This window comes from Dama dama, chromosome 32 (genome assembly GCF_033118175.1).
Source record: "Dama dama isolate Ldn47 chromosome 32, ASM3311817v1, whole genome shotgun sequence".
NCBI classification, from domain to species: domain Eukaryota; kingdom Metazoa; phylum Chordata; class Mammalia; order Artiodactyla; family Cervidae; genus Dama; species Dama dama.
The window spans coordinates 40,140,365-40,155,262 of record NC_083712.1 but is presented as its reverse complement, the minus strand read 5'-3'; the positions used below and the strand labels follow the sequence as shown (position 1 = coordinate 40,155,262).

General features: G+C 36.9%; 1 protein-coding gene and 1 pseudogene across 1 annotated transcript in view; both read left to right on the top strand.

Annotated features, from left to right (window-relative positions):
* ADAM2 (ADAM metallopeptidase domain 2) overlaps positions 1-7,347 on the top strand; it is a 109,887-nt gene extending 102,540 nt beyond the window's left edge. Inside the window, exons 17-20 of the mRNA XM_061134911.1 lie at positions 969-1,046; positions 1,250-1,421; positions 5,966-6,125; positions 7,314-7,347. Of these exons, the coding sequence (XP_060990894.1) occupies positions 969-1,046; positions 1,250-1,421; positions 5,966-6,125; positions 7,314-7,347 (444 nt within the window). The remainder of the gene's footprint in view (positions 1-968; positions 1,047-1,249; positions 1,422-5,965; positions 6,126-7,313) is intronic.
* Positions 7,348-10,967: 3,620 nt separating this feature from the next.
* LOC133050406 (vasculin-like protein 1) lies at positions 10,968-12,532 on the top strand (annotated as a pseudogene).
* Positions 12,533-14,898: the final 2,366 nt, after the last annotated feature.

Here is a 14,898-nt window from a genome sequence, read left to right as displayed (position 1 = left end):
AATCACTGTTTTTGATCAACACCACTAAGCACTCAGTTTCACTCTAGGTTGTCATTTTTCTAGACTATTGCAATGTTGCTCTAGTTTGTCTCTCTATATTTTCTTTCACTTTGGCATTCTCTTTTTCAAGACTTCCCTTTTATCAGCTTTCCATCTTCCAATTAAATCTCTAAATGTGACTGATTGCTTACAATTTATAGACCAACTTTCTGATCAAGATTACAAGACACAAACATATCCTCCATGATAACTTCTGTCACATCACATGTAGACTGTGTGTGTGCGTGTGTGTGTGCGTGTGTGTGTGCATGTGTGTGTGCGTGTGTGTGTCTGCGTGTGTGTGTGTGTCTACCTTCTACAGCAATATGAGCAATATAAGGTTTTTTTGTTATTGCTATTCACTGCTGCATTCTCAGGGTAAAGTGCATTGTAAGACTCAAATATTTAGTTAATTAATGTTTGAACGGATGCTCTTGGTGTAATAGCTGTACCACCTTTAATATTTCTTAAAAGTTACTTAGTAGATATGATGTAAGGTCATTTTGAAGATTTATTCTTTTTCTACAAGTACTTTGCCTTTCATTTCTACGCTTGAGTCCTGTTCAACATCAGGGCTCAATAGAAATGTTTTGCTGTCCTCATATATTAAAGTCTTTGTTTTTTATTATTTCATAAATCTCTTATTATAGTATTTATGACATATTACCTTTGCTTTTATTTCATGTCTGTACTTCCTATCCTAGTATAAGCATAGAAGATGATTTTATTGTTTTGTTTACTTTCAGATAATCAGTCTCATCTAGTGCTAGAAACTCAGTAGCACTATGAATTAACCACTTATTGGTAGTATGTTAATATTTATTATGAAATGAATACCTGTTATGTCTGTACAATACAGAATCCTTTTAGTTAGATGCCAAGTACAGATGGTGGTTCAATTAACTTACTTTGGGACATTCCTTTTTTAGGTTTGCAAGAATAAGGAGTGTGTAGATTCTTCATTCTTGAGATATGACTGTACTTCATCAAAATGCCATGATCAAGGTGTAAGTATCAGTACTATGAGACACAGAGTATATATCATTGAGAGGGATCCTTGGAAAGCAAACACGTAGCTAAACACACACACACACACACTCATAAACCAGGTAAGAAAATCAGCCTTATCTGGCCATATTATTTCAAAATTTTAAAGAACACAAGTAACTGTAGCTACTTGATTTATAAAGTGATATCTCTCCTGTTTCAGGTGTGTAATAATAAGAAGCACTGTCATTGTAACCCTACTTATTTACCTCCAAATTGTGAACACTCAGTTCCAGGATGGGAAGGTGGGAGTATTGACAGTGGCAACTTTCCACCCTCAGTACCTCCTGGTTTAACTGGTATACCTCATTTACCTGGTGCATCTGGTTTACCCGGTAAGTATTGATAACAAATTGAAATTATAATTCAGATAATATTTTAATGTATTAAACTTAACAAGATCAATATTTTGTCTACTAATTTATATTTAGATTTGCTTGGACATCAAATAATAAACCATAGATGGCTGTTTAACTTACATTTTACTTCCAGAGGCTAACGTGTTATACAAAATATATGTTATAAATAAGATATGCCAGTAGGGACCCAGGCAAGAAAACAGAAATCACTTTAGTCTTTCATACAGAAGGAATTAAGCACAAAATATGAGGTAGGGTAACACATAAGAGCAGATAAGAAAGACAATCAGAGAACAGTGAGGCAGTGCAGAGATTAGCAATGCAGGAATCCATTACCACTTTGTAGGGCTGAAAGGACAATAAATGGAGATGGTATTACTAGAACCAGAATCTAGGCCATCTTGCATGACATATGACTATGATTAGGGATACGAGGACCCAAAAGACAGGTGGAGGTACCCTTCAGCAAGAGCTGAAGGTATGGAGGATGCAGAGACATAACTGCAGATCCATCTCCATCCAGAGATGGAGAGGGATCAATACCATGAGGATTTTAGTCTGCCTGGTCTCCAGTGAATCCCATCAGCTAAATCTAACCAGAAGACAGAAGGTTCAGAAGCATAGGAAATGTAATTTCCTACAATCTTTTGTTCAAAGTAGAGGTGGATTGTAGAGCATGCCAGTATATCCAGTGTTGCTTAGGACCTTTAAACAAAACCTTATATTTGCAGAAAAGCAAAGCAGATTTCTCCAGATTTTGAGCCAGACAGTTCTTAACATTTCCACATTTATTCCAACTTTTGAAACATAGTATTTAAGACCATTTCTTAGAGACTAAGTAAAAAAAATTATGCATTATCAAGCTATTTCTATTTAGTGGGAACAGTTAGCTTATCTTCAGATTCACTGTAATTAACTGCTTCTATCCATACACACACACATGCCCTTTCCCCAGTGAGGAGACTATTCTTTCCTAGCATCCAAGTTGGCCTTCTGATTGGGGTTTTCAGAATACTAATTCTTGGAACTCTCATTATTGGAATACTCATTCTGTTGAAGATGATTGGCTGTATTTGAAATCTGACTTTGAGACACAAAAATACAACCATGCAACTAAGCTCTGCACAAGCTCATGCCACACAAAATTCAAATGAAATAATTGTTTAAGTACCTAAATTTAGGGGTATTTTCTTGCACAAGTGCTCTCTAGATGGTGTGTTTATATTTGTATAACAAGAGTCTAAAACATGTGCCATTAGCTTTGGAATTGGATGGTTCGTAGAAGGCAGAACAGGAAACTGTTGAAGACTATCAGTATATGTTGACATTGTCTCAAGAGGACTGTTGGTGAGCAATTCAAAGACAGCTTAAAACACATTATTAGAACTTGGAGAAATGAGAGCATTTATTATGGGTGAATTGTGAGGCACCCTTGCTGCCTGTGGTAATGTGAACAATAGAATTCATGGTTCTCGTCAACAAGATTTCTAGGTAGACTGTAGTGATTTCCAGGTTGGGCAACTGAAGTTACTTATGATAAAATGCAAGGAGACAGTAATTAATAATGAAGGAAAAATTAAATTTTCAAGTAAAATGTATATTTATATTCATAAAAGAGTTAGAATTTTTGGCATGAAAATAAAACATTTTTATTCCTGAACTCTTCCAGCAAAACATTTTTAAAGTAAGAAGTGGCTAACAACTAAACTTAAGATATTTAGTAGTAAAATTTGATCTCAGATAAAGATTTTCAAGCATATGTTAAACCCCTCTGTTAAGACCTCAGAAAAACCTTAAAGTGATGCTTCTTAGACACCTTCATCTATACAAAAAGCCCTTTTAAGTATTGTATTGGACTGCCTTATGAAACTCTCAAACAATAAGGCTACAATAAGTTATTTTATGGCAGCCTCACAAGGGTCTAGGATAGACAGACATACGTCAGAAAGATTTGTGGGTGTGGTCTCATTTAATGGAGTGTATTTTTTATTTGATACATATGAAATCCACACATTTTTAAGGAATTACATCAGCTCAGGCTGAAAATGATCAAAATACATACGTTCTTCAAGTCCTAATTGAGTATGGGTAACAAGTAAACTGATAAAGCTACTCAGCTGTGAAAAGCATTAGAAGGGTTATTCCATGTGGAAAAAGAATTATAAATCATAGTATAATATAAAGAGTATAACCAAGAAATCAGAAGCCAAAATTTCATGTTCTGTGTGTTTGTGATTTTAAAAGCCAACAAAATTAACAGCAGCAAGATATACAGTTTTCACAGGTTAATTCTGGCATGGTTTTGCAGGGAAGAAATATCATTTTAAAAAACAGTGGTGAAAGTGACACCTATCACCTCATTGGGTGAGGAAAACATATCCCTAATGCCAAATCCAGAAAAGAAAGTTAACAAAGAAAAAATTACAGAACAATATATTTAATTAACATAAATGCAAACATTCATTTGAAAGTCAATGAGTAAAATTCATAAAATTAAGAAATATTTTAAAGTATATCATTTTCTCATTTGATGCATGAAAGTCATTTGACAAAATTCAACAACTATTTATGAATTTTTAAAAGGCAATGAACTATCAACAGAAGTAAACTTAATATGAAATCAATATGATAAAAAGCATCAGCAAAAAAATTTTAGCTAATATATCTTATAATATATTTTATAATTATATTTTTTTCCAAAAAACTGAGAGCAAGGCAATGAAGTCTGCTCTCACCATGTCAATATTGTACTCTAAGTCCTAGCCAGTGAAATAAGTAAAGAACAAAAAAATCAGGAGCATAGATTAGAAAGAATGAGATTAGACTGCAGACAATATGATTGATTACATCAAAAATCCTAAGGATTCTACAAGAACACTTTTGAAGTAATAAAAACCCTCTGAAAGCTCAAAGAAAATGTTTAAAAGTCAGTGGTATTGCTATATACTAGCTGCAGTAAAATGAAAATCAACTTAAAATCAGTCCCATCTATAATACTATCAAAATATAAAATACAAGGAATAAGCTCAACAAAAGATGTGCAATGCTTTTACACTGAAACAAACAAAAATGCGGATAGATACTAAACACACAAATAAATGGAGAAATATTCCATGTTCATCTGTGGGAAAGTTTATTATTGCCAACATGTCAGTTCTCACCAAATTAAATCTATAGATCAAAATACCCAATAATAAAAGAATGCAATATTTTAGATATCAACAATTTGGATATTTTTTCCCAATTATTTTTATTAGTTGATTCTAAAATACACACAAAAGTGCTAGAATAACCAAAGAGCTCTGAAAAAGAACAAAGAAGGATGATGTAGTCTATTTGCCTTATATCAAACTTAGGATAATATAATTTTATATATTATCCTATATCCAGTGAGAGACTACTTTTGGGAGCAGAAGCAAGGATGTGGAGAGTTTAAGAGCCTTTACTAGAGTTTCTAGTAGTCATGTATGGATGTGAGAGTTGGACTTTAAAGAGAGCTGATTGCTGAAGAATTGATGCCTTTGAACTGTGGTGTTGGAGAAGACTCTTGAGAGTCCCTTGGACTGCAAGGAGATCAAACCAGTCAATCCTAAAGGAAATCAGTCCTGAGTATTCATTGGAAGGACTGATGCTGAAGCTGAAACTCCAATACTTTGGCCACCTGATGCGAAGAACCGACTCCTTGGAAAAGACCCTGATGCTGGGAAAGATTGAGGGCAGGAGGAGAAGGGGATGACAGAGGATGAGATAGTTGGATGGCATCACCAACTCAACGGACATGATTTTGAGTAAGCTCTGGGAGTTGGTGATGAACAGGGAAGCCTGGCATGCTGCTATTGATGGGGTTGCAAAGAGTCGGACACGACTGAGCAACTGAACTGAACTTAATATAGATTTAGTATATATTTACAGTAGTCAAGAAAAGTATAAAAATAGTACAAAAGGGAAGGAAAGTCAGTTCAAAACATTGTATTTTAACAACTGAATACCCACACAAAACCAAATGAATCCCAGAATTATAACTTACTTCATAATTCATATAGGATCGATGATAAGTGTAAATGTAGAAGCTAACACTGTTCTTGAAAGAAACATGGGAAATGTCTTCATGAATCTGAGATAGCAGTTTCTTAGATAAAGCATGAAAATACATATCAATGCAATAAAAGAATTTGCAGTATTTCTTCCAAAAATAGAGCACTGAGGGAAAATTCAATTTTTAATTGAATCACTATAATTCTTTCCATCTATATTATAAGGCAGATCTGAAAAGAGAACCACATGGAATAGGAGGTTCTTAATAAATGAGCAAGGAGTAGAGGACTGTTCAGTAAGAGTTATTATAGAGGAGTCTAACTTTGCGCACTTATGATGTCAACTTATACATTTCATATAAAAATGTTAATTGTAAAATTATTAAATGCTTAAAATTCTTATTCCAATAGTTATAATACAATGCAGAAATGGTTTTGCTATATTCCTGGTAGTTACTTTCAAATCACTGGTGTTTTCTCTCCTAGAAAGACGCTATATTGACAATGTTTACCGTTCCAAACCTACGAGATGGCCATTTTTCTTATTCATTCCTTTTTTCATTATCCTCTGTGTACTAATTGCCACACTGGTAAAAGTGTATTTCCAGAGGAAAAAATGGAGAACTGAGGATTATACAAGCGATGAGTATATGAATTTCATATTTAAGATCCATTACTTTTACAATTAGTTGGCCTACATAGTAACTTATCAATATGTAACATTATGGTGATGCAACTAGTAGTAATTCAGATTATATATTTATCTTTCCATGTAAATTTAATATGCAATATATTAATGATCAATATAATGAATAATAAAAAAATTTTTTAGTCTTAAAACAACTTGGACTCTCTTAAGAGTAAATTTAAGTAACAATGATTTCTGGTTAATGATTATTTCTTTTACTATTTGATCTTAATTATTAAGTGTGTATTAAATATCCTTATCTACTATTTAATATTTATATATTTCAAAGAGTTTTGCAAACACATTTTATTAAAACATAGCATGGAAATTTAGGAGAGCAGTTAGGCTTTAAGGAACTTCAATAGAGGCAGCCAGAGGTGGAAAAGATTAAAATATAAGTAAAAGTATATTAAAGTAAAATATATAATAGTAAAACTGAAAAATCTAGGTTATAGCCATGGCTACTCCACAGAAAAAAAAAATTTTTAAGTTAGTAACCTAATAAATATCTGAAAATATTCTTCAAGAGTAAAACAAGTATTAAAATTGGTTTACTTCCTTTCATGGAAATTGCTATGAAATAATTTCTGCCTTTGAGTTTTATATCTATGCCCTTCATTTTACTCAAGATGAAAAGAATTTTATTAGAACATTTAAAGAACTTTATTAACATATTTAAAATTGATAATATAAATTAAAAGAGAATACATTCATAGAAATATTTTGAAAAGTTTATGTAAAATTGCTGAAATAATGTGACACATAAAATAGTCTCCTAATTCAGATAATACTTAAACATATTAAAGGAATTTTCTTACATTGGATGAGTTAATTGTGGGAAAATGAGCAGAATGTGAATGGCAAAAAAAAATGTAAAGCTATTTAGCTAATAATGTTTTATATATATAAGTATGATCTGAGTTCATTTCCAGGTAAACTTTTATTACTGTTCTTTTTCTCGTATTAGCCTTGCTTACCATTGAGAAATACTCTCAGTGGTGAGATATTCTTAAGTAGTGGCTGCTCCCAAATCTCAGATAGGGATTCAAAACTGTTTCAGTACTGCTAGATTACTATAGACTGTTGTAGAACAATCTTTGAAGAAAATACAATTTTAAATGATCATTTCTATTTTTAAAAATATAGGCAACTGGAAAGTGAGAGTGAACCCAAAGACTAGCCTGGAAAACAAAGAGTCCATGACATCACAGTAGGTATCAACTAATTTTAGGGTGAGAGGGAGAAACAGACAGAGAAAATTTAAAGTATTACATAAATAGAAATAGTATAAGTGCATATTAAATGAAGATAGCAATATAGCTGCACATAATAAAAATCAAATTGAAGAATATTTTTCAATATTGTCAGCTATATCATAGACATGGTAAATTTGTCATTTAAAATATTTCTTGCAGTGCTATTTTTTTTCCTAATAATGCTTAATCCTTTAGCATTTGTGTATTCAAATGCTGGTTACAAAGGAATTTCATGATAGAACTCTACTTCAAAATAAGTACCTCATACCATTTGCTGAATTCATCATCATTTTTAACTTGATTGATCATACAGGTGATGTTTTCTCCTTCATTTATTCTTCCAGAGTAATTATCTTTGATGAACAGGAAAAATGGAAAAGGAAACAAACATGCACTGATTACCTGAGATTCAAAGCTTGCATATTATGGCTTTCATCTGTCAAGAAAAGATAATTTTCATATATAAATTATATAATACCATAAATAACTTATTTGTAAGGAATGCATGTTTATGAGTTTGTATGTTACATATTTCTTATTTTTAAAGTTACCTCATATTCTGTTAGTTAGCATTAACTCTGTTAATGAGTAGACATGAGACAAGGAAAATTTACAATATAAGACATGCAACACCGTGATTAAAGACCACTGTTTTATTTTAAGTTGCAATGGTATGTAATGATGTTACAAGTCTCAGGTCCACAACCAATCAAAAGACAATAACCTTAAGATCTGGAAAAAAATTTCAACTATATGCCGCTTATAAAAGACAATTTCAGATACATAAAGGTCCAAAGTACAAGATATATATACTGTGAAACTCTATACAAAGAAAAGAAATTTGATAGACTTTAACAATAGTGCTTTAAAAAAGCATTAGTAAATAGAAAGAAGAACATATCACAGGGGTGGCACTAGTGGTGGGGAACCTGCCTGCCAATGCAGGAGACATAAGAGATGCGGGTTTGATCCCTAGGTTGGAAAAAGCCCGTGAAGGAGGGCATGGCAACCCACTCCAGTATTCTTGTCTGGAGAATCCCATGGACAGAGGAGCCTAGCAGGGTACAGTCCTTAGGATCATAGAGTCGGACATGACTTAAGTGACTTAGCATGCACACACGAAAAGCTTTGTTGTTCATTGTTCAGTTGCTCAGTCGTGTCTGACTCTTTGCAATCCTGTGGACTGCAGCACACCAGGCTTCCCGGTCCTCCATCATCTCCCAGAGCTTTGCTCAAATTCATGTCCATTGAGTTGGTGATGCCATCCAACCATCTTGTCCTCTGTCATCCCCTTCTCCTCCTGCCTTCAGGAGGAGAGCTTCAGGAAGAAGCTATAGTAATGCAAATTTGTGAGTCAGGGTTTTCCAGAGAAACAAAAGCAATAGGAGATATATAGACAGGTGGGAGAGGAAGGAGGGGTGAGGAAATTTATTATAGGAATTGGCTCTCATGGTTATGGAACCCAGGAAGTCCCAAGATCTGCCATCTGCAGTGGAAGATTCCCAGTGGAAGAACTGGGAAAGAACTGATAGTGTAATTCAATACAAATCAATACCTGAGAAATGGGTGTCCAGTTATGTAAGTCTCAACCTGAGTCCAAAAACCTGAGGACCAAGAGTGCCAACAGGTGTCTGAAGATAGGAGAAGGAGGATGTCTCAGCTCAAGCGAAGAGCAAATTGACCTTTCTCCATCTTTTTGTCCTAGTCAAGCCCTCAAAAAATTGAATGGTGCCTACTAGAATTGCTGAGGGTAGACTGCTTCACTCAGTCTAATGATTTGAATACTAACCTCTCCCCAAAACACACAGACACACCCAGAAATAATGTTTTATCAGGCATTTGGACATCCCCAAGTTGACACATAAAATTAACCATGACAAGTCATCCCCCTTGCCAACTTGGCACCCATATGCATCCTCCTACAGCCATACTCAATCTCCAAATAAAGGTCACAACTGCCTAAAGTGATATAACTACCCTGCATAAACCTAAAATGTCCTAGTTCCTTTCCAGAAGAGAGAAAATCCTTGAGTGATGTTTACTCTTCTGATATTTTATAACTTAAATACTATGAGGTAAAATTTAAAATATTTAGGGGGACTGGAGTCTTAACGGCATGCACACGTGAAAGAAGGAAGGAGCCAAAGTGATAGATCCCTGTAACCTTTTAAATGATTGAATAATTATGTCAACAAAGGCCTGTCTAGTCAAGGCTATGGTTTTTTCAGTGGTCATGTATGGATGTGAGAGTTGGACTATAAAGAAAGCTGAGCGCCGAAGAATTGATGCTTTTGAACTGTGGTGTTGGAGAAGACTCTTGAGAGTTCGTTGGACTGCAAGGAGATCCAACCAGTCCATCCTAAAGGAGATCAGTCCTGGGTGTTCATTGGAAGGACTGATGCTGAAGCTGAAACTCCAATACTTTGGCCACCTCATGCAAAGAGTGGACTCATTTGAAAAGACCCTGATGCTGGGAAAGATTGAGGGCAGTAGGAGAAGGGGACTACAGAGGATGAGATGGTTGGATAGCATCACTGACTCAATGGACATGGGTTTGGGTGGACTTCTTGAGTTGGTGATGGACAGGGAGGCCTGGCGTGCTGTGGTTCATGGGGTCGCAAAGAGTCAGACACGATTGAGTGACTGAACTGAACTGAATGATGAAAATGGATCCAAAATGACTTCTCTACTGAAGCATAAGATTCCTACCTTCTATTAACTCAATTTAGTCTTCAGGAACGGGCAGAACAAGTGAAATACAGACAACTGAAGAGAAGAAAACCGCACTTTGGAACTTTCTCCATGACTGTCCTTAAGCCCTGCCCTTCTTAATTTTGCTGTGCATTTATAAATAGTGAAGACCAAAGGAATAGAAGAAACATTTGGGAGCTTTATACCAAGAAATTTGCCTTGAAAGCTGCTATTCTAGGAGGGGAAAGCCTATCAAGTTCCTGTCTGTTTTTGTTTTTTTTTTTTAAACAAGGTTTCTTTTGTCCTTAGATTTTGAAGGATAAGACAAATATAAACTCATACCTGCAGACTATTTTCAGCAGCTGTGTAAGAATAATGAGATTTGTAAATTAAGGGCTTTGTAATGTGGATGTTTTGCTACTAGAGTGGACTACTCGAAGATCTTTTATAGCTCTTCAATGTTTTATTTTTGATCTATCACTTCAATGACATTATTTGACCAGAAATCCATCTGTCTTTCTAAGCTGTGACCTTGTTATGAACAGTAATTTCATTCACTGTGCAAATGTCCACGTATTATCAGGTTTAAGCAATATCATAGTGCCATCACTCAAAAAAGTTGAATGAGGTGAACACTGATATAGCTCTTTCCCCTTTCCCCCATTTTTTAACTGTAACAAATACTTTTATGTTCCCCTCCCCGTTCCCCTTTCCCCTTCCACTTTGGGAAACGAGTCAGGAACTAGATAGTTTAAGAAGAGCAATTGAGGGAACTGAGAGATTGATCCACACAGAGCTTGGCTTCCTTGTGCTTCATCTTAAGGCTTTCTGTTGGCCAGCCTAATTAAGTACCCTTTTAACAAGAGAACCTCATGGAAATCCAGCTGGCAACTCAAGAGGTTCAGGAAGCAGGACCACAGAGGTTATACATTCTGGGATCCTGGCCATGAGGTTGGATGCCTCACCTTGTTGAAAAGAGACACTGGACCTAAATGGCACAGCATGACTTTGTTCCTGCTTGGCTAAATTTCTCAACACCATAGTCAGCTAAGTCACCTACAGTGACTTTTAAAAAACACACAGAGCACCTACCCCAAGGAAATGGTAGATTTGGAGTAAGCCACAGTAGACATAATTCCTCTGGTGGCTTTTTCAACAATAGACCTCATCAAACAACAGGGGATTCTTGGCACCAGCCCTCCGTGTTCCGCCACGATTCTGTGAACTCTGGTGTCTCTAAGGGAGCATATGCTGAAATCACAGGGAACTGATCTGGTTGGCGTGGCTCTTCATGAGGTCATCATGGCATAAGCTAGCATAGTGGGGGTGGCACAGAAAACCACTGCCACTGGAATAGCAGCTTCCACTCCCAGAAAGGCTGTCCCTTTCAGGAAAAGCCACCTACAGATATTAGGGAAGAGAAGAAAGATGATAAGGTGGAAAAATTGCAGTTTAAAGAGAAAGACTTTCCTTCTTTGAATCCAGAAGCTGGCAAACAGAACCAGCCATGCAGACCCATTGGGGCACCTTCTGGAGTCTGGAAAAACCTACCTCATGCCAAGCAACCCTCCAAAATGCCAGTCATCAAAAACGTTTCCAAAAGAGATCTTGCTGCTGCCTTCTCAGCTGTATTCACCTCACCTGGATCTTGCCATGTAAATGGAAGCAAATCGTCCACCATGGTTCTAAGTGTCTATAAGAACCTGGTTCCCAAGCCTGTACCACCTCCATCCAAGGCCAGTAGGTGGAAAGCTAACAGAATGAAACACAAATCAGGATCCCTTTCCTCTAGCCAAGAGTCTGCTTTAGCAGTCCAATCTCTGTTAGCAAACCAGTAGTACTGGCCGGTGGTATAGTTTTAAGTTCTCCCAAAGAGAGCCCTGCCGGCACCACTGCTCCGACTGAGATCAGCTCCTCTCATCTGACCAAGCTGACCCACCGAACTACTGACAGGAAGAGTAGTCCGGAAGACTCAGAGGATGACAGGAATGGAGACTTCTCAGAGAGCAGAGCCTGTGACAAGTCAGAAGGTTTGGAGGACAACAGCACGCCTGAGCCAAAGGAAAATGGAGGGGAAGGCTGTCATCAGAATGGTCTTGCTCTCCCTGTAGAAGAGGAAGGGGGGGGGGGGTTCTCTCTCACTCTCTGGAAGCAGAGCACAGGTTCCTGAATGCAATGGGATGGCAGGAATCTTCTGAAAATGATGAGAACTGCCTTTCCCTCACAGACGATGAGCTCAGAGAGTTCCACAAGAAGACAGAGCAGCTGAGAAGAAATGACTTTGGGAAGAATGGCTTCTTGCAGAGTGGAAGTTCCAGCCTATTCTCCCCTTGGAGAAGCACTTGCAGAGCAGAGTTTGAGGACTCAGATACGCAGACAAGTAGCTATGAAACATCTGATGACGATGCCTGGAAGTAGGCATATAAAATGCTCATGGTCAAATCTGACCCAGGAAACTCAGCTTGTGTGCTTAGGGCTTATACAGAAGAAATTGTTCATTTCCTTTTCCTTTTCTTATGTTATTGTTGAATACCTCATGCACAAGGGAAATAATCATATCCTAAAGAGAGAGCGAGCGATTGGCTTGTTTAGCTTTTGTTGTTTCTTCCCCTGTTATCTGCTTAATAGAACTTTGTGTGCTGGGAAAGATAAAACCACTACAATATTATAAAGTAGTTAGCCTCCAATGAATAAAAATAAATTAAAAAAAAACACATACATACACAGTATATATGGGACAATGCACAGGCGGGAGCTGGCAGTGCAGAGAGGAGACACTGGTCTACAGCAACAGCTTCTACTACCAGCCCTTGGGGCACTCACCCCTGTGCTCAAGCAATCATTCTCAATGACAAAGTGACTATTGAAGTTATAATTGTATTAAATTAATGCTAATAATTTGGATATTTTATTTTATTTCTGGCCGCTCAGGTAATGTTAGCCCTTAACCAAGCTTATGTGGTTTTTTCCCTTTTTTTTTTTTTTTTTTTTCTTTCTGGGTACATAATATTTGGATATAGGAAATGTGTTATTCTTGCAGCCTTGATATTCAGGGTGGATTTTAAAATATAAATTTTTGTGAGGTTTCTAAGATTAAGGTTATTTGATAATGTTATTTACAGATTTAAAAGATACGGTTATCACAAGTATGTTGAGGGAGAAAAATGCTGCGTAAAATAACTGACTTGGAATAAATCTTTTGCATTAATAAAAAAATTAAAAATATTTAAATACTTATAAAAGTCAATACATCTTATGTTACATGATAAAGGAATAAAAGATGAAAGAAAACATTTTTGCTTAATATATGCTTACATATAGACAAATGTATTCATAGCAAAATAAGGAGAACATACTCATAAAATTACAGTCCGCATTTCTATAACTGGTCACAAGGTTGTAGCTGGTACTACTCTGATGCTTTGATGATCCAAACTTTCATTTCTGAAAGGTCTGTTCCATTAGTGGTCCTTTCTGGGTCATAGTTCTTTGCTGACCATAATTACAGAGCATGCCAATGCTGGGAGACATTCCACAGGGTTTCCTTAACTCATACAGACTCTTCTTTACCTCCATTGTTGCATAGTAGTCCAGTTGCTCTTTGTATTCGAGATCATTAACTACAGTCAATACCTTACCTCCCTTGTTTTCCTGTTGATTCAGAGGTACAAAGAACAAAAGTGGCCATGTAGCAATTTTAATTCCAATTAAGGTATCACCGTTGTGTTTCCAGGTGAAAGCATTCTTCCCTCTAGGACTAAGACCTCTAGGCCAATACAGCTTAAAGTCCGGAAACAGGAAGCAAAAATTCTGCTAGTAGATCATTTAGGGTGATAGTGAAGATGCCATTTCTATTTCTACCCTCAATTCTAGGACCCATGAATTCTGACTTGGAGAAACAACATCATATGTTGGACACTGATTTAGAGCATATGCAGTCTTCTGGAGAACCTGGCCCCAGACCTGAAAAATACTGCCACCTACCCAGCACTCTAATTGAGTGTTCAAAAGGCCATGCCACCATTCTATCAGGCCAGCAGCTTCAGTATGCTGGCGAAAGAGTGAATTCCATGAGCCCAGGGGGCATTGTTGCAATACTTTTGCTGTGAAGTTAGTTCCTTGATCAGAAGCAATGCTGAGTAGAAATACTATGATCATGGGTGAGTCATTCTGTCAATGGATGGCAGTTCTGACAGAAGCATTGCATATAGGGAAGGTAAATCTGAATCCACAGTGTCTATTCCAATAAGGAAACAACCCTGCCAACCCTTGATGGAAGTGGCCCAATGTAATCAACCTGCCCCCAGGTAGCTGGCTGATCATTCTGGAGAATGGTGCCATACCTTGGGCTCCTCTGTGGCTGGAAGGCCAGGCACTCAGCAGTGGAGCAGCCAGGTTGAGGCTGGTGAGTGGAGTTCCACGTTGCTAAACCCATCCTGCCGCCATGATCACCGTGGTCATGAGCCCCTTGGGTGAAAAGTGGCCTGGCTAGGAAAGAGGCTGACTAGTATCCACAAAATGGGTCATCCTCTCCTCTTGGGCTCTTAAAAACTGTTCCCTGCTGAGATCACCCTTTAGTGAACATGAGACACAAACCTCTTTCTTACCCATTCAGAGAGGTCTGGCTATTTCTTCTTCCAAGCAAATACACTCACAAGTCTATTGCTCTTTTGTGACCTGCAGGGTTTGTGGAAATAAGCGCTTTGGTCTGGACAAACGTATTCAACAAGATATCTACCCCAGTTTGACAGCAGTTGGGGGTGGCTACTTTATAGGGGCCCCTA